The sequence below is a fragment of the Lepidochelys kempii genome, chromosome 1 (assembly GCF_965140265.1).
Source record: "Lepidochelys kempii isolate rLepKem1 chromosome 1, rLepKem1.hap2, whole genome shotgun sequence".
NCBI lineage: Eukaryota > Metazoa > Chordata > Testudines > Cheloniidae > Lepidochelys > Lepidochelys kempii.
The window spans coordinates 243,122,518-243,145,419 of NC_133256.1; the positions used below are offsets into that span (position 1 = coordinate 243,122,518).

General features: G+C 41.9%; 1 protein-coding gene across 4 annotated transcripts in view; it reads right to left on the reverse strand.

Annotated features, from left to right (window-relative positions):
- Positions 1–877: 877 nt before the first annotated feature.
- The window catches only part of DENND5B (DENN domain containing 5B), a 161,585-nt gene continuing 139,560 nt past the window's right edge, over positions 878–22,902 (reverse strand). For 3 of the 4 annotated variants that reach the window (XM_073321423.1, XM_073321415.1, XM_073321452.1), the window contains 7 exons: positions 21,598–21,743; positions 17,847–17,965; positions 10,332–10,519; positions 8,915–8,997; positions 8,634–8,760; positions 6,490–6,664; positions 878–5,318 (listed from right to left, as the gene is read on the reverse strand). In XM_073321423.1, coding sequence (XP_073177524.1) covers positions 5,135–5,318; positions 6,490–6,664; positions 8,634–8,760; positions 8,915–8,997; positions 10,332–10,519; positions 17,847–17,965; positions 21,598–21,743 — 1,022 coding nt within the window. In that variant the 3' untranslated portion in view covers positions 878–5,134. Of the gene's footprint in view, positions 5,319–6,489; positions 6,665–8,633; positions 8,761–8,914; positions 8,998–10,331; positions 10,520–17,846; positions 17,966–21,597; positions 21,744–22,902 lie in introns of those variants that run through there. The other variant, XM_073321442.1, reaches the window with a different exon arrangement.

The window sequence follows — 22,902 nt, forward strand, 5'->3', positions numbered from 1 at the left end:
GGTACAATTTTCAGAACTGCCCAGAATTCACTAACTGCTCCCACTGAAGAAGTCAAAAGGTAGTTTTGTCATTGATCTCAGCAGAAGCAGGGTTCGGCCAACATTGAAGGCTTTTGAAAATCCAAACCTTAATCTTTTTCTACAGTACAATGAAGGAGAACCATTTTGTCACTACTATTTTGCACCTTTTTCCATAGTGCTTCTCATCTTCCCCTTTTCACACACTACTGCATTCTTTATACAAAATATATGATGGAGCTAGATTACATGTGGCACTTTGTCAGCTTCAGATTTTTAGACCTTTGGATCAAAGCATTTGGGCCGCCCAGTGCCAGAGGGAACAAAACAAACTCTAGGACACTGCCAGTCAAAGTGCATCCCATTATCCAAAAAGATTCAGAGGCTAGCTGTGAAGGGAAAACACAACCCAAGGCAGTCAGTTCAGATGGCAATCTAAAAAAGGCCCTTGTTCTAAGATGACTTGAAGACGAGCTCTGTGTAGCCTGAAAGGTTGTCTCTTTCACCAACAAAAGCTGGTCCAATAAACAGTATTACATCACCCACCTTGTCTCTCTTGTTCTAAGAGTTAAATTTCACCATGATCAGGTTCTCTCCTCTGATCTGAAAAACATTTCAGCCTACGCATTCAAAAGGAGGACTATGGTCACACTTTGTTGCTTGGGGGGAGCTAAATATCAAGGAGAATAGAAATACAGAATACCCAGGAGCTCCTCTCTACAATGTCACAGAAAGACACCATTAGAATTGTTATATTCAACCTGTCCTATCTACAGAACCTGTGTTCCAGTTTTCAATCAGCTCATTAAGTTTTCTCAGGCATCTTTTGGTTGCTATTCTGCAAGGAGAAAATGACACATTCTTATTTTCACAGTTTTATTTGTAAAGAACATAGCATGAAAAGCTGTATTTAAATGTACTTCAAAACCTGAAAAACTGATGTCAGTTTATGATATGTTAAAGTGCTTGATATAACAATACTTTTTACTAATTTCTTTCTGAAAATAATCCAGTTCTGATTCAGTTAGTAATAATGTAAAGGGAAAAAAAACAAAAAAACTTACTATGGAGACACACGGTTTTTTTTAAAACTATACAGGGCACATTTGTACATTTCAAGTGTAACACTGAACATTTCCCTATGAGATGCACACTTTCATTTGACTGAAAGACAGAAATTTCTTAAATATGCCTTCACACAACTACTTTAAAGAGAGATAATTTGAACAAAGATAAACTAATTACAAATGTCAGCTCAGAATAAACAGATTTTCACTGAACACAATGGAATCCAGTTAGTTTCAGAGAATTATAACTACATGTTTTATAGAGACTCAGTGATGCATTTGATTTTCTGACTCGTTCAAGCTAGTATACTGAATGTTAGTGTAATAATACTATGCAGAACTCAGACACTAGAAACAGGCAAAATTTGGTTAAAGAGTTTGCTTTGTAAAAAGTAGGCGCCAGAGGGCTGAGGTTTTTCCCAAGATTCCATTTTTCAACCAGTGAAGGTGCTTTAATACTGAAGTATAAATGTTGTTAGTTTAAGAGAATCCTGATTGATTTCTGTAGAGCTCACAGAAAAAATACTCCGTTTCCAATTATCAAAGTAATCTACGAAAAAAAACCAAAAACCACATGAAAGAATAAAATTTCATTGCAAAGAACCATACCACCAAGGATGTCAAGTAACTAGTGTATTAGGGATGAGAGGCACTCAGCTCTGCCCCATGCTTCAAAATACCTTAGGGCACCTACAGTGTTTTATTACATACAAGGGAATTTTAGACATAATATTCTTCCCATATCATTCACATGGTATGAAAACTTGACCAAAATAAATGTGTCCCATAAGTTAACGTTTTCCATGTGACGTTCTATATTAAGTTAAATACCATGGGTTTTTACATCTAGTTTAGAATGGAAAAATCCATATTTAAAGTCTTAAATTAGTCAGGTGTTGATTTATTCTTTAGATTAAAGAGACTACCTTTAAGAAGTCCTTCTCTCATACTTGCCCTCTATGGACAGTCCTTGCCGTCTATGCCTGCCCTTAAAGGATGCCTCCATTTTCATTTCTACCCTAAGCTGCATATATTTTCCACTTAATTTCCTTGTGGCCCAGTGTCACGGCTATGTTCTTGCATCAGCTATAAGTTTTTAGAAAAACAAAGCACAACTACCAGGATGCAGATTGCTCTGGAAAGGAAATGTAATCCACATGCAAAAAGCCAACAGATCAATGACAAAATGGATAATTTATCATGATGAAATGAAGATCATTTAGAAGATTGGGAGGTCAGGTAGGAGGGAACATTAATACTAATTATAGGACATAAAATTATTGATTTGCAATGTATGGTTTTTGATACTCAGTTTATAATTCATTCAAAAAGTCAAGTGTTAGGGATGAATTTTCAATTGTTGGTCTTATCTCCTCTTGACTTTAGCTGGAGTGGCATGGCCACCCCAAAATACACCCCTCTCCCAAGATGTAAAGACTAATTTAGAGTCAATGCCCAGATGTGAACTTTTGGTACACACCCACTGCATTGTTCATAGCCCCCCAGATTTGTTCTCCACAACTCTAATATTGATACTGCAGTCCTGCATAGAACATTTTGGATGGTATGGGTCTATTCAAGCAAGAGCAGATTCATGGATTCTGAACAGCTTCAATTTGGTAAAAGCTGTACCTTGGTTAAATCAGGAAGCAACACAGAATCCCTCCCATGACAACCTTGGGTGTTGAGGAGAGCAATCTGAATAGCGTGTCAACAGCGTGATGGTTTTGCACATAAATGTTCAGATATTGAAATAGCTCTGTTGAGCACAGAGCAGTACAGTTCAGATGAGATCCTTGTATCTTCCTGGGCTCCTCTGCTTTTGGTCAGCATTTTTCTATTTATACACTACAACCCTTTCTTCAAATAAGACGGATGCCATCTGACTGCTTCTTATCTGTCCAGGAGATGTGGGGTGGGACTTCCTTCCTGACACCAAAATGAATGTTATTACAAGAACTGCCCAGTTGGAGGGCAGTAGCAGAGTGAATATTTCTTACTAGCTTATAAAAGGAGAGAGTATACCACTGTCACAACATGTATGAGCTTCAGCAGCCTGTGAAGTGAATCCTTCTGTTGCAGGCATCATACACAGCGCTTTACACTGCCATCATGCCCAAAAGCTGCTGCCAACTCCTTTCTATCAAAACTTAATACTTTTGTATTATCTAATTTTTGTTTTGCCTCCATCTCCCTCAACCTGCCCTTATCCCTAATCTTTTCCAATACTTGGGAGGAACACTATCATCATTCTGCCTCACCATAGCTCACTGGAGATATTAAACCTTGTCTACAAGCTGGCAGCGACTAAAATGCCAATTTTCTAATACTGTTTTGAAGGTGGCAACGTGCAAGCAGGAAAAAGACACTATTTCTAAGCCCCTTCCCTGGATCTTGTTCTCTTCATTATATTTATCTATCTGGGGGACTCTCTCGCTTTCTAGACATAAGAAGCAATGTTCAACATTCAACCAAAATCTTTTGTAATGCACTGCAGTTCTGACCTACAATGTAATCTGTTATTTTAGCAAAGGGCCTCTCCAAAGCAAAGATTGCTATTTATACCAAGCTGTGTGATGTCCCCAGGCATCCACTGAAGAATAAGTTGTAATCAAATTGATTAAACCAGTGAAACAAACAAAAGGATTTCGAACCCATCTCTGAAGGCTAATAATGGCTGAGAGTTAACATACCCCCAGCTTTGCATAAATCAAGTCTCGGTGGAAGGAAAACTGAGTGATAGCATGCAGCAAATATATGGGATGCATCACCCAAATTATTTTAAATAATCTAGTTTTTATTTTAGCATGTGGAACTTCAGCAGCTCCCGGTTTCTCCGAGTTCTGTGCCTGTGACACTTTTGTTTCTTTAACACATTATTAGTTTGAAACAGTGTGAAACAGAAGCCTTGACACCAATTCCCCTTGCCTCACTTCTTTTCTATAGCTGAATTATTCAAAACCAAAGTGATCCTGTGTCTCCCAGGAACACTTACTCCCCAGGATAAAGGAAGACTAGTGACTTGCCAGTGTTTCACAACTGGTTGAAACAGTCCTATAGCACAGCGAAGTCGGTGTTTGTGGCTCTATAGCAACATATGCGTCTCAAAAACAGAAACAGAGTTTGGTTCATCTTCTGAACCAAGTTCTTCAACAAACCTATAAAAGCAGACAACCTCTTGAAGCATACGTCATCATCCACAGTACAAACGCAGACCGGGGGAAAAAAACCGTCTGAACAAAACCCGGACAGAAGAGGGACAAAATGACAAATCAAGCTATTGACATTTCCCAAATATAGCCTGGTGCAGTACTGTTTTTTTAAAGAACAGATATCAGGTCCCGGTGGGTTTTCTTGAAGGCTCAACAATTCCTCATGTCCTGTGTTTAAACATTTCATTTGCACCTCATCTTGTGCTGATGAATAAAAATTACACAAAAGATCTTAAATAGGACGACTCACAGCTTATACGCATGGAGAGGCTTGGATCTTTAAAACATAAAATAAGGGAAACCATGTACAGTAGGGTAAACAGTACACATTCACAACATTTCCAAGAACGAGATAGCAGCAGTGGCTACATATTGATACTTGCTGTGTTCTTTTGCAACACCTGAAAAAAGCCCTGCTGAGTTTGCACTGTATTTACACATTGACTGGCTTCTTCCTTGCTATCAAGCAGCAACATCCCTCCCCCACAGCTGTCCCACAGTTTTAAGCTACTTATTTTCAGCACAAGAACATTGTCTAAGAAAAGTTTAAGAGGAATATAATTTCTTAAAGAAGATAGCATATTTACATACATCTAACACATGAAAATACTCTATTTTATTCTGTTTCAAATAAACGACAATACCGCATTCTAGCTTGTCTGCAGCTTTAGGACAGTCCTGAATCTGGTGTAAATTGGGTTTCCCACTCCCACCCGATAACAGGGTGCTCTACTTTACAGTGATACACTACCGCAGCATTCAAGTTCTAAGAGGTCCCCAGTTTTTGTTTGTTTGCTTGCTTAGCAGAGACACAATGACGTTCTCATCAAAGCCATGCTAAACATCCACTCCTTTAATGAGTGACCCTTCTAGGATAATGTTGAAATCTTGTAATGTCTGTAGGACTCGGAGGAGGGAATTCACTGTCATGCGGTCCCGCAGAAGGGCGTTCTCCTCATACATCCTTGTGATGGCAGGACACTCTGCTAGCAATGGAATCCATTGAGGAAGGAAGTGATCCCTACCAAGAGAAGAATGGAATGAATGCAATATGCTGTGTCCAGAGCAGGAGGTCGGACTAGGCAATCATAATGGTCCCTTCTGACCTTAGTATCTATGAATCTTTGAGCTTAATCTGAGCTCTCGCCTTTAACACACCCCAAACACAGTGTCCATTTTTGCAAAGGTGACGTGTCATTTGCACTCAAAAGCTCTCCATATAATAATTGGGATCCTGTTTATATTATTTATATGCAGTGGCATCTACAGGCCCAATCAGGTGAGTACCACATTGTTCTAGGTGTTGCACAATCATGTAATAAGAGATGCCCCACCCCAGTTTTCAGTACAAATTAATTTGTTTTACTACTTCCCTAATTCTGTTCAGAGAAACAGAAGTACACTGTTGTATTTGGGTCAACAGGAAAAAAAAAGAAAAGAAAACTTCTAGAACCTACTTTAGTATTAATCCCTGACCACACTGTAGGTGGCATAATAATTTCAATTTTTTGAGGACTGACACAGGAGAGTAAAGGCAGGAAAGAGATCAAGGAAGTCAGATTAATGCCATGGGGAAAGATTCTGTTTAATTCCTAGGCCACTAGCAAGGAAAGAAAAGTCCAGGAATTCTGTATTGGTGAAATACAGTTTTAAAAATAAAAATATCTAGATACATAAGACAAAGGAAGAGAAAAAGGAAAAAAATATTGATAGAAGTACTCAAAAATCCTATTAGGAAAGGCAGATTTTTTCTCCCCACAAGGTTTCACAAAGACAGAAATAGCCATGTGCCCGTTTTCATTTGGATAATTAAAAGAGTTGGGGAAGGAAGAGGTGGACTGATTTCTCTTTTGAGGGCACCCTGAACTCCTGAGGCCTGTACTTTGTGTATAATATCACATAAAGAGATAAGATCATGCACACAGTTTCCCTGCATTACCATGAATTTCATTAAAACAGAAAAAAAAGTGACTTGCAGAAATGTATATGCTAATCATCAGGAATAATACATATCTAACTTAAATTTTTCTTCCACTCTTAAGGACATTTATTTAAAAGCATGAACTGGGCAATTTATATGTCCAAAATATTTTAAGCTGGTAAATTAAGGTGTCCAATAAGAGTGACACACTGTTGTTCAACTGACTACTCCAACACTAGAGAACGCCACAGTGAAGAACGTTGCTCTGTACCTAGTCCCCAGGCAAACCAGGATTTGAAATTTGCCATCCTTCCCAATGTTCCTTGGTGCAGTACTGATAGCATTTACGTAGTGACAGAATGTTTTGCAGGATGATCTCTGAAGCAAGACGTCCTCTTCGTTGTCCCCAAACTGGTCAGTGGTTTCAAAGTAAGCAACAGCTTTCTCTGCGGAGAGAAAGTAAAACCATGCAATGGTTAATACAAAATACTCTGAAGCCACCTCAGCACAATCACGGAAAGGAAGCCATTAAAAAACGTCAGCATGTGCCAAAAGCTACCTCATGGTGACTATATCTCCTACTAAATGTAGGGGAAAGCGTAGTAGTCTCAGAAACTGGTCTGTGGTGACAGCTGGCAAATGTGGTCACTGTATACTGTAACGTAAATTAGCATCATGACTTAGTTTAGTGATTAGCACCACAAAAATGCCTACAAATAGTTCAATTACTCCCATTTTATAAATGTCATTAGCTACTAGTTATGGATTTCCTGAGTGAGATCTTCCCTCAGGCTAAGAGGCCTAACTTATTTATTCCCTTAAAATATATTCCTGAGACCCAAGGGCTGAGCAGTGTGGACCAATAGATAATCACCAGTAGAACATCAAATGAATAAGACTATTCTCCAACCAGTATCGCTTTCCATCAGATTGTAGTTGAAAGCCATTTCCCAACACCTCCTTTACTACATTTGTATCTTGTGAAACTGCCAAAGATTTTTCCTCTTTCCTTATCAAAATATTTTAGTGAATTACTGTTTAGGAAAATGCAGTTCTAATAGGTGGCATGCAAGCTACCCCTACAAATATGCCTGTATCAATAAGCCTCAACCTGAGAGAACACAATCCTCTATCATTTCATGTCTTGGCTGTCTCTTGAGAAGAGGCTGTCAAATATGTGGCAGTTCTTGTGAAGTGGACAAATTTGGATTTGAGGGACCCAAGTTTCATTTGAATCAGAACCTGAACCCATTTCTAAAAGTAGTTCCAAAGCTTGTTTCTCGTCACACGCTGCAGTTGTATATTTCCTCCTTGTCACCTCCTTCCCAAAACCATTTCTTATACAGACTAACACGGCTGCTACTCTGAAACCTCTTATCTTTTGCTGTCTCAAAAGATGTAGCTCTGGAATTATCCTACGTAAATTCTTCCTTGTTTTTCCCAGCAAGCCCTCCCCACACCCGCCTTTTGCTATTGCTGCGTACAATCATGATCATTGCTGTGGCTCAGACTTGGGTTCATGGGTCATCTCTGACTACTTTTTCTTTCTCCTCATACATCCAGACTATTATCAAGTCTTGCTATTGCTTCTTTTGCCACATATGGAAAAAAACAAAAAACAAACAAACCTCTTTCCTTCCTTTGCTTTGTGACGTTTTTGTCCTCCCCCTCCCTTGATTATTAAAAGTGACTCCCGTATTGCCTCCCCATTTGCCACATATCACTCCTCTCCACTGAGTAAGGAAAGCAGCCACTAAAATCTTCATCCTTTCCTGAGCAGACCAGATCACTCCCCTCCCTCAAACCCATCCACTGGCTCACCTCTGCCCACTAGATCAAACTTAACACTTCCCATCCTCACCCCTCCACATCCCATTGACTGGAATCTGCCAAAAGACACTGGACTCATTCACATTGTTTCCTTCTTCAACTCTTGTCATTGGGCTTTCATTTATGCTACCCCCTCTGCTTGGGTAATCTCCCAAACTGTGCCAGTCATTCCCCTTAAACACCTCCTAACACCCGCTTCTTCTACAAAGCTGAAATACATAATTAATCCACATCAGTTAAAGACCTTCCCCACTCCACCCAATGTTACATATGTGTTGGTGACAAAGAAAAAAAATGGTTAATATCCCAAGTTAACACCTCACCTGGGTTTTCCACTTCACTTCATCTCATCTGTGCCTGTCTTTTAGACAAAGCTGCTCAGGGTAGGGAGTGTATTTGTATTTTTTACAACACAGAGCACAACTGCACTTAAACACTCACATAGGGTTAGCTCAGGAGATTGAAAGTCGGTCCTGTAGGAACTGAATGGAGCCCAAGCTTATTAAAATCTGAGTTATGCACACTTGTAGCCATTTCCCTCTAACCCTTTCTCCCCTCTCACCCCAGCAGAACACACCAGTTTACCTATGAAATCCCAGATGAATATGTTCTTGTGGAAAATCCGAGCTGATTTGAATCCATGGTGGAAGACCTGCTCCAGTGCTGCAACCAGGCCATTTTCACCACATAGTAGAATGGTAAGGCTGCCTCTCTATGGAACAAAAAGATACTGTTCTTAAGTACAAGCAGCTTCAAGTCCAGGTGTAACACTGGTTACTGGGACACTGATTCCCATTTCCCTGGTTATAAAAAGGTTTACATGTATTTCCTCTTCTAACTACAGTATATTTAATGATTGAGAGTACCTCTTTCTCTGGCTTGTGAAAATGTTTCACAATATTGTTCACCGCTTCCCCAATTCCCTCTTGGATCTGCCCTGCATTAGGTTCTGTAAATTAATGGAAAGCACAGTCGCTGAACATGACAACATTAAGACAATGCACATTAATCAAATTCACACACTACCAGACTTGGCTCAAACTGCAAGGACCATTCTCTCTTTAATACGAGTCGAGCTCATGGAGTTATTTGCATTGAGCAAATCTACGAACCTCAGTTGTAAATGACTGGGGAACATCATCAAAACTAACCAAATTAATTGCCAGACAAACGGCACAGGTCAAGGACTTGCCTTTATAAATAATTTATTTCAGCTAATGAAGATCTGTCCATCACACATACATGTAGCACTCTTATTGCGAAGAGTTCTTCACAGGTTTTAGGCCAGAAGGGACCAATTACAATCATCTAGACTGACCTCCTGTACAACACAGGCCAAATAACTTCACCCAGTAACTCCTGCATCAAGTCCACAACTCGTTGCTGAGCTAGAGCATAGCTTTTAAAAAGGCATCCAATCTAGATTTAAAGTCTTCAAGGTGACTGAGAATCCACAGCATCCCTTGATACGTTGATCCGATAGTCAGTTACTCTAACTTTAAAAAAAATAAAATAAAATAAAAAATGGTGCCCTATATCTGGTCTGAATTTGTCTAGCTCCAGTTTTCAGCCCTTGCATTTTGCTAGATTAGAGCTCTCCGCTATCAGAAATCTTCTTCCCATGTAGGTACTTACAGGAGGTCATCGAGTAATTTATTCACATTTGTTCTGATAAGCTAAATAGATAGAGCTTCTTTCATCTCTCACTTTAACACACTCAATCATTTTCAGAGCTTTCCCCCCCCCAAACACTTGCCAATTTTTCAACATAATACAATTCAGTGTTTTTGTTTTTAAAAATACTGATGGCCTTCCACATGTCAAAAGTAATGCCTCATGTGACTTGAAAGGCAACTGAATCACTGAGCTTTGCAGTGCCCACCCTTCAGGAAATGTTCCGAACATGTGCACAGATATGGAACCACACTCATGGAAAGCATCACTGATTTCATCTTGCTCTCTCTAGATTATGTTTTTCCTGGAGAGAAACAGACACTGGTAACAGAAATAAAATACTTAATACTTTACAATAAGCCTCAATATTTTGTGCTCCGAGTGAGAGGTTTTATCCACATTTGACAGGTGAGGAAATTCAGGTAGATTAAGTCATTTGCCCAAAGTCACAGAGCAAAATAGAAGCAGAGTCAGGGTTAGAAAGCATCGTTCCCTCAGATTGGACCTAGCTTTTAGAGGTTACAATCCTGTTAACAAAGATGCCTTTATTTCCGAGTAGTCACTACCACCATGTTATAGCTGTGAGCACTGGAAATGGCAGGGGCTTACTTGTATTTTTTCCTGTAAGGGAGGTGATACTCAGTCTGCGAGCTGTGGTTGGGGATTTCTGTTGAGGGGGGGTACGGCACTGCTTCCCAAGATCTTCATCCGATGCTGAAGTTATCAGTTCTCCAATAAGAATTCTCTCCAGACTGCCATCATCAACTCCCTTCCCCAGCCATCGTCCACATGGGAACCTGTGGTACCACCCAACAGAAAAGTTTCAACTAGTTGAACACTAACTTGAATTCAAAGTTAAGGGACATAAGTATTTCAGGCTCCTCTCTGGCCCACCTAAACATTGTTAGCTGGTGGGAAATAATCTCCAGAGTAAAAAACTGCCACTTAAAAAAACAAACCCCTCTATTTCTAAGAAATGGAAAAAATGTCTGATTCAGAAAAAGTGAGAGACCTCTCTGTTGATTGTGCAACAAGCCATCCCTTTTTTCAGAGCTGTGCTAACCATCCATGTTTCTTGACTGCAAAACGTAATTGAAACACAGCAATGTTAACTTTAGCACCATTAAAAACAAAACAAAAAAAAAATCTACATTTGTCAGATCAAAAGGAAATAACTTTCAAGTTAGTATAGAATATAATATAGTATAGTATAGTATAACTTTCAAGCTAAAGATGAACAAAATGGTTTAGGCCTTTCCAGAAAAGAACGCCAAGCACTGTCTCAACATCTAACGCATCTAGACAGTAGAAGACAGAAGTGTGTTATACAAAAGTATTTGATAGGGCTCTTTTAGGTTTCTACATATACAAAATGAAAGCATGTAAAGCTGCAACTGCAGATTAAGAGACCCAACAAAGAAGACAGTTACTTACCTATATTGTAACTATTTTTCTTTGAGATGGGGCGCAGACGTGTATTCCACTCATGTGTGCATGCACCCAGCACACCAAAGCCAGAAAAATTTGCTCAGCATTATCCCTCGGGGTACACTTACACCCTCTGACCCCAATATACCCTCCCATAGCTCAGCAAGGACAGCACCACCCTGACCCTACTCAGTTCCTTTGCCCCAGATTCCAATGCTGGAGACTCTGAAGCAGAGTAGAAGGAAGGCACGTTGTGGCATAAATGTCTGCACCCACATCTTGAAGAACAGTTACAATATAAGTAAATAACTATATTTTCTTTGCTTGCGAGTCAACTGAATCCATGTCTATAACCACCATGGATTCAGTTGACTCACAAGCAATTCCAGCAGGTGGTAGAGCTACGAGTTTACTTCAACAGCGACCATAGCACTGCCTTCCCAAAGTTTGCATCTGACAGAGATGCTGCGGTAATAGCAGAATGTTTGGTAAAAGTATGCACGGAAGACACGTAGCCCTCAAACGTGTAATGTCACAGAGAACCACAATTGATATCACTTAAGCTCTTGTCAAATGAGTCCATAATGTCTGTGGGGGCACAGTCTGAGCTACTTCATAAGCCGTGGTAATACAGGAAGTTATCCACCTAGAAACCGTCTGCAGAGACAAGCAGACCTTTCATCCAATACGCACAGGAGATAAAAAAAAGTCAAGGCTATGAACAAAATGGTTTAGGCCTTTCCAGAAAAGAACGCCAAGCACTGTCTCAACATCTAACGCATGTAGACGCTGCTCATCTGCATTTGAGTGTGGCTTAAGAAAGAATATACACAAGTAAATAACCTGGTTAAGGTGAAACTGCGAGATTACAATGGACAAAAACTTCAGATGTGGTCTTAAGAACGTTGTCTTTGAAGAACTGAGAATATGGAGGTTCTGCCCTTAATGGCTTGTAACTCACTGACTCTGCTATAGACACAAGAAAGGCTGTCTTTTGGGAGAGGAGACACAACAAATAAGTTGCTGTCAACTCAAATGGAGGAAGGGTGAGGGTGGCCAGCACAGTATTAAGGTCCCACAAAGAGACCATTTCCTTCACAGGTAGAAACAAATAGACAATACCTTCTAGAAATCTCGCTACTATGGAGTTTGGGTAAACTACTTTCCTTCAATAAGAGGAGAAATGATGAGATTGCTGCCAAGTGAACCCGCAAAGACCCGAGAACTTCAAATGTAACAAATAATCCAAAACGTCCTGAATACGAGCGGACAGACTGAATTCCCTTAGATACTGACCAAACTAAAAAACTCCATATAGCCAAATAAGTAAACTGTTTTCTACTTTTAAGCAGGATTCTATGAGCTTTTTCCAAGCATTGCCCTTCCTCTTTATCTAGCCATGTACTATCCACACTGTGAGGTGTAGATTGCTTAGTACAGGATGAACAACATGGCCATGGTACGGAGTCAGCAGGCTGGGAAGAAGAGGCAGAGATTTGGGAGGTCTAACCGACAGACTGAGAAGGTCGGAGAATGAATATTGTCTTGGCCAAGCTGGCAAAATAAGTATCAGTTTTGCATGGTCCAACTTCGGTTTGAGGGTAACCTGCGAGATGAGAGGGATAGGGGGAAAAGGTCCATTCCCCAGTTCAAATGAAAGCCACTGGTTAGAGACCCTGGACTGAGTCCCATTTGGCAACAAAAATGATGGCACTTGTTGTCCTTTATTGCTAAAGGGGCATCCCATTGGTTGACCTATTCTCTGAAAATGGACCTCACCATGCTATTTTTTAGAGAACACTCGTTGCTGGAGAAAGTCCTGTTGAGATGGTTTGCAAACTGGTTTTGAGAGCCTGGTAAACATGTCGCTCTGGGTATGATTTCTTCCTTGATGCAGAAGTGCCAAAACTTGATTGCTTCCTGACAAAGCTGGTAGAAGCAGGCTCCTCCCTGCTTGTTCACATAATACACTGCAGTGATATTGGTGAGTATGTGAATGGCTGCTCCCTGATCCAATCCATTGTAAATGATTCAAAGCTTCAGTACGTTGATATTACACGATGCTTCCTGATCTAACCACAAACCCATAACATTTAACATCCCTAGATGTGCTCCCCACCTATTTTGGAGGCATCCGTGACTATAGTTCTGGTCGCTGGAGGACGGGCAAAAGGAATTCCCTGTCACACATTGTTCTGTTCTGCCCACCACTGTAGAGAGTCCAGTATCTCTGGAAGCACTTGGACAAACTGGTCCACTGATTGGCAACTCAGGTGACAGACCAACTTCAACCATGACTGGGGAGGAGGAAGACAAATCGCACATGCTGAACCACGCAGCCATATGTCCTAGTATCTTCAGGCATGGGTGAAGGATGAGATTGGAGATAGAGTCAAAGGTGCCAAGTTATCCAGAATTGCTCATGTGGGAAAAAGGCTCTCTAATTTGTAGAGTTCAATGGGGCCCCAATGAACTTGATTTTTTGAGTTGGAGTCCATGCCAACTTTGCTTTGTTCAAAATCAACCCCAGTTGATTGAAGATGTCCGGCGTGAACTGGACATGATTGAAGACCAGTTTTTCGGTTCTGCCCCTCACTAGCCAATCTAGGTACAGGAAGATATCAGTTTCCTTCATTCTGAGACAGGCCATTACCACTGTCATGCATTTGGTAATGACATGTAGGGCTGATGACAGGTCAAAGGAGAGAACTGTGTACAGATAGCACTGACCAGTGACAGGGAATCTCAGGAACTTCCTGTGGCCTGGGAAAATTGCCACATGAAAATAGGTGTCCTGTAGATTGAAAGCAACAAACCACTGCTCTGATTCAATGAAGGAAGAATAGTAGACAGGGTAATCATGTGGAATCTCATATACTTGATGTATTTGTTGAGACCATGGAAACTGAGGATCAGTCTCACCTCTTCCTTGGACTTAGGGGATCACGAAGTACCAGAAGTAGAATCCCTTCCCCGTTTCCCCAGTGAAGAGGAGGACCCTCCTCTATAGCTCCCAGAGCACAAAAAGTTTGGACCCGCTGAAGCAGCACCAGCTCACAAGAGGTTCCCTAGAAAGAAATGGGATGGGGGAATGGACAGAAATTGTATGGTATAACCCAATCCCGCAGTGCTTAGGACCCATCCATCCACAGTAGTTATTTCCCAACTTGCACTGTAGAAGCAAGACAGCCTGTCCCCAAACCAGAGGGAATGGGTTTGAAATGTTCACAGCTGGCATGCTGCTCTTGATATGAAAGTCGAATAGGCTGCCTGTCCGAAGGTATAGAGCATGGGCTGGTTGGGTAAAACTAGACCCAGAAGATCATCTTCTCTGTGACTTAAGTCCTTTCTAGAGAAGTCTTGCTGCCCAGCAGCGTAGGACGACTGGCAAAATTATTGCTGGCGTTGTTGATGACCCATAAAATGATGTCTCTTTGTGGTCTGTGTAAATCCCAAAGACTGAAGTAGCTTGAGAGTCCTTAAGATAAAGTAAAGTTGCCAGTTTTCTCAGAAAACAAAAACTAACCAAATGCTAAGTCCTCTTTGGTCTGCTGAACTTCAGGAGCTATGCTGGAATTCTGTAGCCATCAGGGCCTTATCACAGCTGCAACTATATGTCTGGACGAAGCATCCACCACATCCAGTGCTGACGGTAGAGACATCTTGGCCACCAACTGGGCCTTTGCAATAAATGCCTTAAACTCTTCCCTGGAGGATTCTGGTAACTTACTTGTAAGTTTGGACATAGCACCCCATTTTACAGTCATATTTAAACAACAATGCTTACAGGTTGGCAATGTGCAATTGTAAAAAGGAAGTTGAATACACTTTTATCCTCACAATCTAACGTTTAAACTCTGTGATTAGGAGTAGATTTATACCTCCTCTGTCCTACTCTGATTTGTCGCAGTCACAGCCAGGGAATTAGGAGGTGGAAGGGAAATATTCAAACCCTTCCATGGCAACATAATATCTAGTCAGTAAGCTTAGCCGTGGGTGTTATAGACACTGGGGTATTCCAGAAATTTGGCAGGATCCAATATTGCTTCATTTATATGGAGAGCCACTTCCCCAGCAGCTGAGGATTGAAGAACATCCACTAACTAAGCACTAACTGTTCTCTTGAACACACAGCCCGAACATCCAATGGAGATGCCATTTGTCTCAGGAGGACTTGATCCTGAGATGAGGATTCAGACATGGTAGCACTGTCTGGTGAAGAGGAAGACGAGGGAAATGGAACCACCGGAATCTCTTGTGCAGGGGTTCTCAAACTGGGGGTTGGGACCCCTCAGGATGTCGTCAAGTTATTACATGGGGGATTGCGAGCTGTCAGCCTCCACCCCAAACCCTGCTTTGCCTCTAGCATTTATAATAGGGTTAAATATATTAAAGTGTTTTTAAAATATTGGGGGGGGGGTCGCACTCAGAGGCTTGCTATGTGAAAGGGGTCACCAGTACAAAAGTTTGAGACCACTGCTCTTGTGGCAATGCATTTGACTGTACCAAGGGTTCAGTTCCACCAGGTCAGAGACAGCCCCTCAGCCCATGGCTACAGCACAGTTGGCCCATGTGGAGAAACCACCAGAGGAACAAGTGATCTGGCTCTGGACGGAGAGGACTATTGGGACCTTACCAAATGAGGAACCTCCCAGGGATTCCAAGGAGGCCACTGTGGATGTGGCATTGGTGGCCAGTAGGAGGTAGGCCAGGAAGCAGATTGTGGGAGCAATACCGATGGTGACCCCCAGGAGGTCTCGACGATCTTGGAGAGCGGTATTATGAAGGCAAAGCAGAGTAAGATGCTTCAGCACTTGATCTTGAAGACCCTTCCAAGTAGTCTGGCAGTAATGCAGGAGCCACTCCAGGTGGGGCCAATAAATGGCCCACATCATCCGCAGTCCAACACAACAGCCTTATTGGCACCAATAGTGGTACAGTCAAAAGCACTTTGAGTACCGGTAAAGGCATCGCACTGGGTACTGAACCGGACAGCTGGTACTGAAGGTGAAGTGGGTACTAGACCTGCAGATATACACTGTGCTGGAACAGTCATCAGTACTGAAGATAGCATATGTACCAGCAGTCCCATAGCTACTGAACACGAAGCAGACTATAATTCAGGACCCTGGATATGAAGAGGTGCAGACGATAAGTCAGCCACCAATCCGGGAAATGCAGAGGACACCGAAGATGAAGCCACTGCAGTCAAGTGGTGAGTCAGGAACAGACAGGCACAGGAAGTCTGCTGCTGCCTGATACATCAGTGGTGTGTAGAGTGTCTGTGTGGACACCACCACCACCAGTGCCCATCTCAGCAGATGCCCCCAGAGTAGTACCGGAGTTGATGGTACAGTCTAGTTGATCAGCCATTGGTACTGGAGAGTGGGTTGAAGGCCCAGCTTTAGCCACATCCCAAAAGACTCAGGGTGTCAGTCTGCACTCCTCCTAGACAGGGAGGATAACTCTCTCTGAACACTGGACCTGCCCCTGTCCATCTTCCTTAGAGTACTGGAGGAAGGAGAATGATTTTTTTTTGCTGGGTGAATAATCCAAGTCTGGACATGGAGCCCCTGTCCATTCTAGCTCAGGCACTCTCTGGAGGGTCTGATGATCTGAGGCAATCCCCAGAGCTGAAGTGAGGCTCATGGCTTTCTCCGCAAATTTACTACCTTCCAACACAAGTCCCTTGCCACCTGTGCTCTCTTCTTAAACAATTTACTGGTAGAACAGCCTTAAGTAGGGTGCCCTTCACCAAGACACAATGAACATTGGTTGTAGGGGGGTCAGTAGTAGGGATAGCAACACCCTATGATGAACAATGTTTAGAACCCAGAGAAGGCATCACCCTGGGCTTAAACTCTGCTAAATATACTAAGCTAAATTAAATCTTAAGGTACTACTCAACTTAACTATTTACAGAAAAAAACCACAAACACTGACAAAGAACGTGGGGTGAGACACCACACTGAATGCTCCAGATCAAGCTGTGGACGGGGAAAGGACCTGAGTGGTTTCGGGCGGTGCCAGCCCATATAGCCATGGAAGGCATTACAATGGCCAGAAGGCACGGGCAACACCCCGATGGGCACTCTTAAGCAAGTTCTCTGGTTTCAGTACACGAGGCATGTGCACACTGGAGTGGTATGCACATTTGCAGTCATCTGAAGAACTCTTTCTTGAAAGCTATACTTCTGTATTCTTGTTCAAATATTCAGACGTTTAATGGCTTTTTTTTTTTGGTCGTTACCATTTTTTTAAACCAATTATTCATACTTCCATTACAAAGATTTACCTAAAATAAAACTGCCATTCAAGATTTTGGGAATAAAAATGGAATTTTTTTTTTATATACAGCTGTGCTGGACAGACATAAGCCCATTCATTTGGCTATTAGAGGCAATGGTGATAAGCACTTTAAAAATATGCAGTCTGTCCTGTCCCAGCAGACTAATAAAATCTCATACTTTCAAGCCTCCCCATGTATATCTAATCAGATTCTTCAGCTTCAGTTGTAGTTTTTGAAACCTAGAGAATTTCAATCTGAAATTCTCCATCTCTAAAGCTTAAGTGGAGTCGCCTGTATACATCATAGTTCAGCACACCCAAAAAGGACACCAGAGATCTCTAGGGTTTTATGGCTCAGGCAGGGATTTCAGATTTAGGGAGTTAGAACATTTGAAACTTGTTGCTTACTTGTATGTGTGTCCTGTGATTTCATTTCTTACCATGACGCAATCTACCAGCCACTTGGCTAATAATCCTGAGTTGTCATGACCAATCTGAACAGTTGTTAGCTTTCCTAAATTCTGGCACTGCAAATGAAAGAAACAGATTTTATTCAATTTTATAGAAAGATGGCCCACAATAGTTTAGTTCACTAACTTGTTTAATTTCATTTACTTTATGAAGCATGGATTCTTAATCAAGCAAATACAGCTAAAAAACAGCATAAATGCTGTTTCTGTTCCTATTTTACTTAGTTAGGCCCTCAAAAATTCATAGCTCGTTAACAGATGTATATTTTTTGCAGTGAGAGCTTATGATGCATAGTTATGAGTCATGTTAACCACTGTTTTTTAGCTAAATAGGGAAGAAAGCTGCTTTTATTTATGAAATTTGTTTTCAGTATGTTCAGCTTCTCAAAAATATCTTGTAATTTTGAATAAGGAATCAATCTGTGGCAGGAAACTAGTCATTATCATAAATTATTATTAAATACCAATGTGCTCTGTCCTTCATAAGACAAAGTACCCACCCTGAGAAGCTTATGACCACAAAAGACAGACAAGTAAAAAATGACAATGCAAAGTCCAGAGCAATGTTATTTAATATTTACATTACAGTAATGACCAGTGGCCCCAGTGAAGACCAGGCACCATGTTGTTAGATGCTAAACAACATATAAAGGGCAGGTCCCTCTCCAAAAGATGTTACAATCTAAGGTCCCAATCCTGCAAACATTTATACATGAGTAGCTTTACACCCAAGTAATCCCATTGAACTCAATGGGACTACTCACATGAACAAGTGTTCTTTGGAACAGTGCCTTAGATGTCAACAAAGACTTACCCCGTTAAATACATTATTCACCCTAATGTTTTATAGCTGATGCGGACAAGCATGTGTGAGCACTGCAGAAGAGGTGGGGTCTTTAGAAGGGATTGTAGTGATGAAGGATAAAAGGTCTGGCATACTGGGAAATCACTCCATTTAAGGAGGGATGATCAGTGTCTCTCATTCCAGAGCATCTTTGCCATCACAGGGCAATGTACTACATCACCATTCATTCCTGTCAAGGGCCTGTTCCTCCATTAAGTCTAGTCTGGTCATGTCCCCATGTAGGTTCTCTCAGGCCTTATCAACACTACAGGTGAAATTCGATCTAAGCTATGCAATTTGAATTACATGAATAGCGTAACTCAGATCGACGTAGCTTAGATCTACTTACCACAGGGTTCACGCTATGCGATTTCCGCTATTGTTCTTGATCCAGTAGAGGACAGGAGTCAACAGGAGAGCAATCTGCTGTCAGTTTAGTGGGTCTACTGAAGCATCGATCGCCGCTCATCAATCCCCGGTAATTGTAGACAAGCCCTCAGTATTTAATCAGTGGTTGGCCTCTAGGTCAGACCGACCTTGATTGTGGTTGCATTATTTTCTTTGGCATCCTATCATTAGTTTGTCTTTTGCAGTGTCCCCATCATCATAAATCTTGTTGCTGGAACCAATCCAGTACCCTCATTTCACATTCTACTCTCTTTTAAAAAGGATTGGTCTTAAAATCATTCCACTTCACACCTGCAATCTTCCATTTCTATTGCCTCCAGCCTTCTGACGTTTAATTCAGGGGTCGGCAACCTGCGGCACGTGTGCCAAAGGCGGCACGTGAGCTGATTTTTGGCCTAGATGAACGGAACCCTGGGCTGGCAGCGGGCTGAGCGGGGACAGCGGCCAGGACCCTGCCTGGCAGGGGCTGGAACCCCAGACTGGCAGCAGGCTGAGCGGCTCAGCCCGCCGTCAGCCCCGGGTCCCGGCCGTCGGCCCCGGGTCCCGGCCGTCGGCCCCGGGTCCCGGCCCAGGGTTCCGTCCGCTGGCCCCTGTAAATGTAAAATGTATTATTGGCACGCCAAACTTTAAATTAATGAAGACTTGGCACGCCATTTCTCAAAGGTTGCTGACCTCTGCTTTAATTCAATGCAGCTGATTCCAGAACATGGAGTAATAATGCTAGTAGGCTGGTATGATAAATTTTCACTTTGGTACCAAATGCAATGTTTTTATCAGTCCATAATTGTCAATTGATGAAATCAAGGTATTATGTCTGATGCTATGAAGTTATGAAATTGTTGGATCTCGCACTGTTTCTATGGGTATGTCTGCACTGTACCTGGAGATGTAATTTCCAGCTCGGGGAGATGTACCCACACTGGCTTTGAGCGAGTCCGTATACTACGAACGGCAGCATAGCGGCAGCGGCATGGGCTAGCCGCCTGAGTACACACCTAGGGTATCAGAAGGGATTGTACTTGGGTGGTTAGCCCAAGCTGCCACTTGTGCCAGAGCTACCGGAACTGCAACTCCTCCAGCTGCAATGTAGAAGTACCCTAAGGTGGCTGTGGAATCCTCAGCTTGCTGACTTGGGTTGCAGCACCTTCTTACCAGACCAGGGGCAATGAAGAGTCATTAAGTGTAATGACTGTGCTCTGAATTTAATGGGCACGCTAAGGAAGTTGGCTGGAGCTGGGAGAAGCTGCTTTCTCCAACTTGTCTTCAAGAAAGGGGAAGTGGAGAGTGTGGAAAATCCCCAAACAGAACAAAGGGACAGAAGTGACAAAGCAAGGATTTAAAAAGGACTCTCAGAAGGCAAAAGGGGGAAGGCTTTTGAAGGGACAGGAAGCTTTGGCAGGAGTGTGGAAGAGATGGGCAGACTTTCTTAGCAGGGGGGTTGGTTTAACCGCACCCTAACCATGGTCAGGGAAAGCAAGCTGGGCTGGAAAGACTCATGAACCCCAGGGGAAGGATTCTAGATACCCCAGATGACTCTGCCCAAGTACAAAAGAACTCTCCGGAGTGGTGAGGAACCAGAGGCAGAGAAATGTATATAGGGGTGTATTATTTTGTATAGATGTGTGTTTCATTTAATAACACAAGAAGAGCAATGATGTTTTAGAATCCTGTGCATATTGTCTCTCTCTCTCTCTGGTAGCTTTCACTGTTGTGTACCCCCTGAAGAGGTAAACTAGCAGACATCCATCTTTGGTGAGATTCTGGGGAACATACAAGAGCTGCTGTTAGGCCTGGGGAGATGGCACTAGTTTCAGGATCTAGGCAACTGGACTGCGGAGTCCCCACTGCCAAGAGGATTGTCAGACAAGATGTACGACTGAAGTGCATGCCTAGAAGCCCCCTACCATGCACATTGCCTAAACTTTGCCCTGCCCCAACAGGCTAAGGACATGTGGGATTCAGCATTTTGATTCCCCACAGCAGCCTTTTGAGTGTCCAGCACAGGGAACTCAAATAGATTTGGGGCAGCAGGGAGGCAACTCGAAGATGGAAGAGGGGGTAGGAGTGGCATGGCGAGGCTGTTGTCATTGGCAGAGCAAAGGGAAAGCAGGGAACAGTAAGAAATTTGATGAGGGATGTAGGTTGAGGTGAGTTCAGATGAGGACAAGAAGTATAAATTAGACACGGTGGGTAAGTGAAAGCCAGTGAAAAAGTTCTGACAGGAGAGTGACATGTTCTGTCCATCAGTGAGGACAGTAACTTTACAAGCACTAGTTTTCTGCTTTTTATTTAAAATCTACACAGTGACCTTGGACACTCAGACGCTATTTAAAAAAAGAGTTGTGCTCTGAACAAAAAAAAAAAAACTAGCAAAATAAAAGTTTCTTGGTTGTAGTGCTCAATATTGAGTACTGAAAAAAGAAGAGCACGCACTCACCTCAAATGTCATTTCTAGAAGATTTTTAGGTATCTGCATTACTCCTGTATCTCCTAGTTCTCCTGAAACACAAATCCATGGGTTCGATGTGGTGATTGCATTGCTTAGTTTTTTGATAGGGATTATCACAGTCCTATATGGAATCACTAAAAGGAGAAGAAACAAAACAAAACCCAGAATCAAAACAACTGCATTTTTTAAAATGTGGTTTACACAATATAGTACAATTAGGACTTCGCTCTTGTGCTGTATCTCGGTAGCATTACAAGTAAAAATCCTTCTCAATACCAAAGGTAAATGAGACAATTCTCTAAAAATATCCAGCATGCAGTATTTGTACCAACTATGAAAACAGATACTCTGATCATAAAAGGAAGAGGTCATGAAACCATTCCAAGTCTAGACAGCTCACTTATAGATAGAAAAAGAATAATTATGTTAAAATAAAGCTGATCTGCACAGCAGCTTTTGGGCGGTTTCAACCCAGGAACCAATTATTACTTGTCTGTAAGAGCAGCCTCAAGTACCAGTTCCTTAAATCTCTGCCATTGCAAACAAAATGCTCTCATAGATCTGCACACTGAAGAGACCAGGAGCATTCTGCCCTTCAAATTTAAACAATGTCCTTTAGTTTTTTCTGCTGTTCTCTCGCAACATTTGGAGTTAATATACTCAAATGAAAACCTGCCAACATTTTCCAGTGGGTATATGCGCCAAACATGATGCTTAAACCAGTAAGTCAGAAACTATGAAAATAGACCCCAGTATAAAACTGAGATTGTCTCCCACATTTAAAGTCAGAGAATGAGCAATTCCCTTACTTGTGCATAAACAATGTACTTGAGATTAACCTGAATAGCCACCAGGTGTTGCTGTTGTACCACAATGAAAACAAGGAGCATTCACCTTGCAGTAAAACGAGTTCAAAGCAATAAAGAACTTCAGAAAATGCCTGCTTCATCCCATCTCCATTTTAAAAGTGGAACATTATAATTTGAATACATCATTATACCCCTATGTATCAGAATACTGGCAATGCTGCGAATACAGGGTTGTCAGACTGAAGACACAGATTTGGAGGTTTCATCCTCTGGCTGAGTGGAAATATTATGAAGCAGATTCTCAGTGGACACTTCTCTCAGCACCACTTAAAATCTATGGGAATCTCAGTAGGCCTTGATGCTTAATGCATAGTTGAGTGAGAAAAACAGGGCTGGCCGCCCATCCCAACTTGCAGTGGACAGTGTGGAATCACACTTGTTTGTACTGCAAGAGTTGCTTTCCTAAGGTTTTGCAAACCTGCCA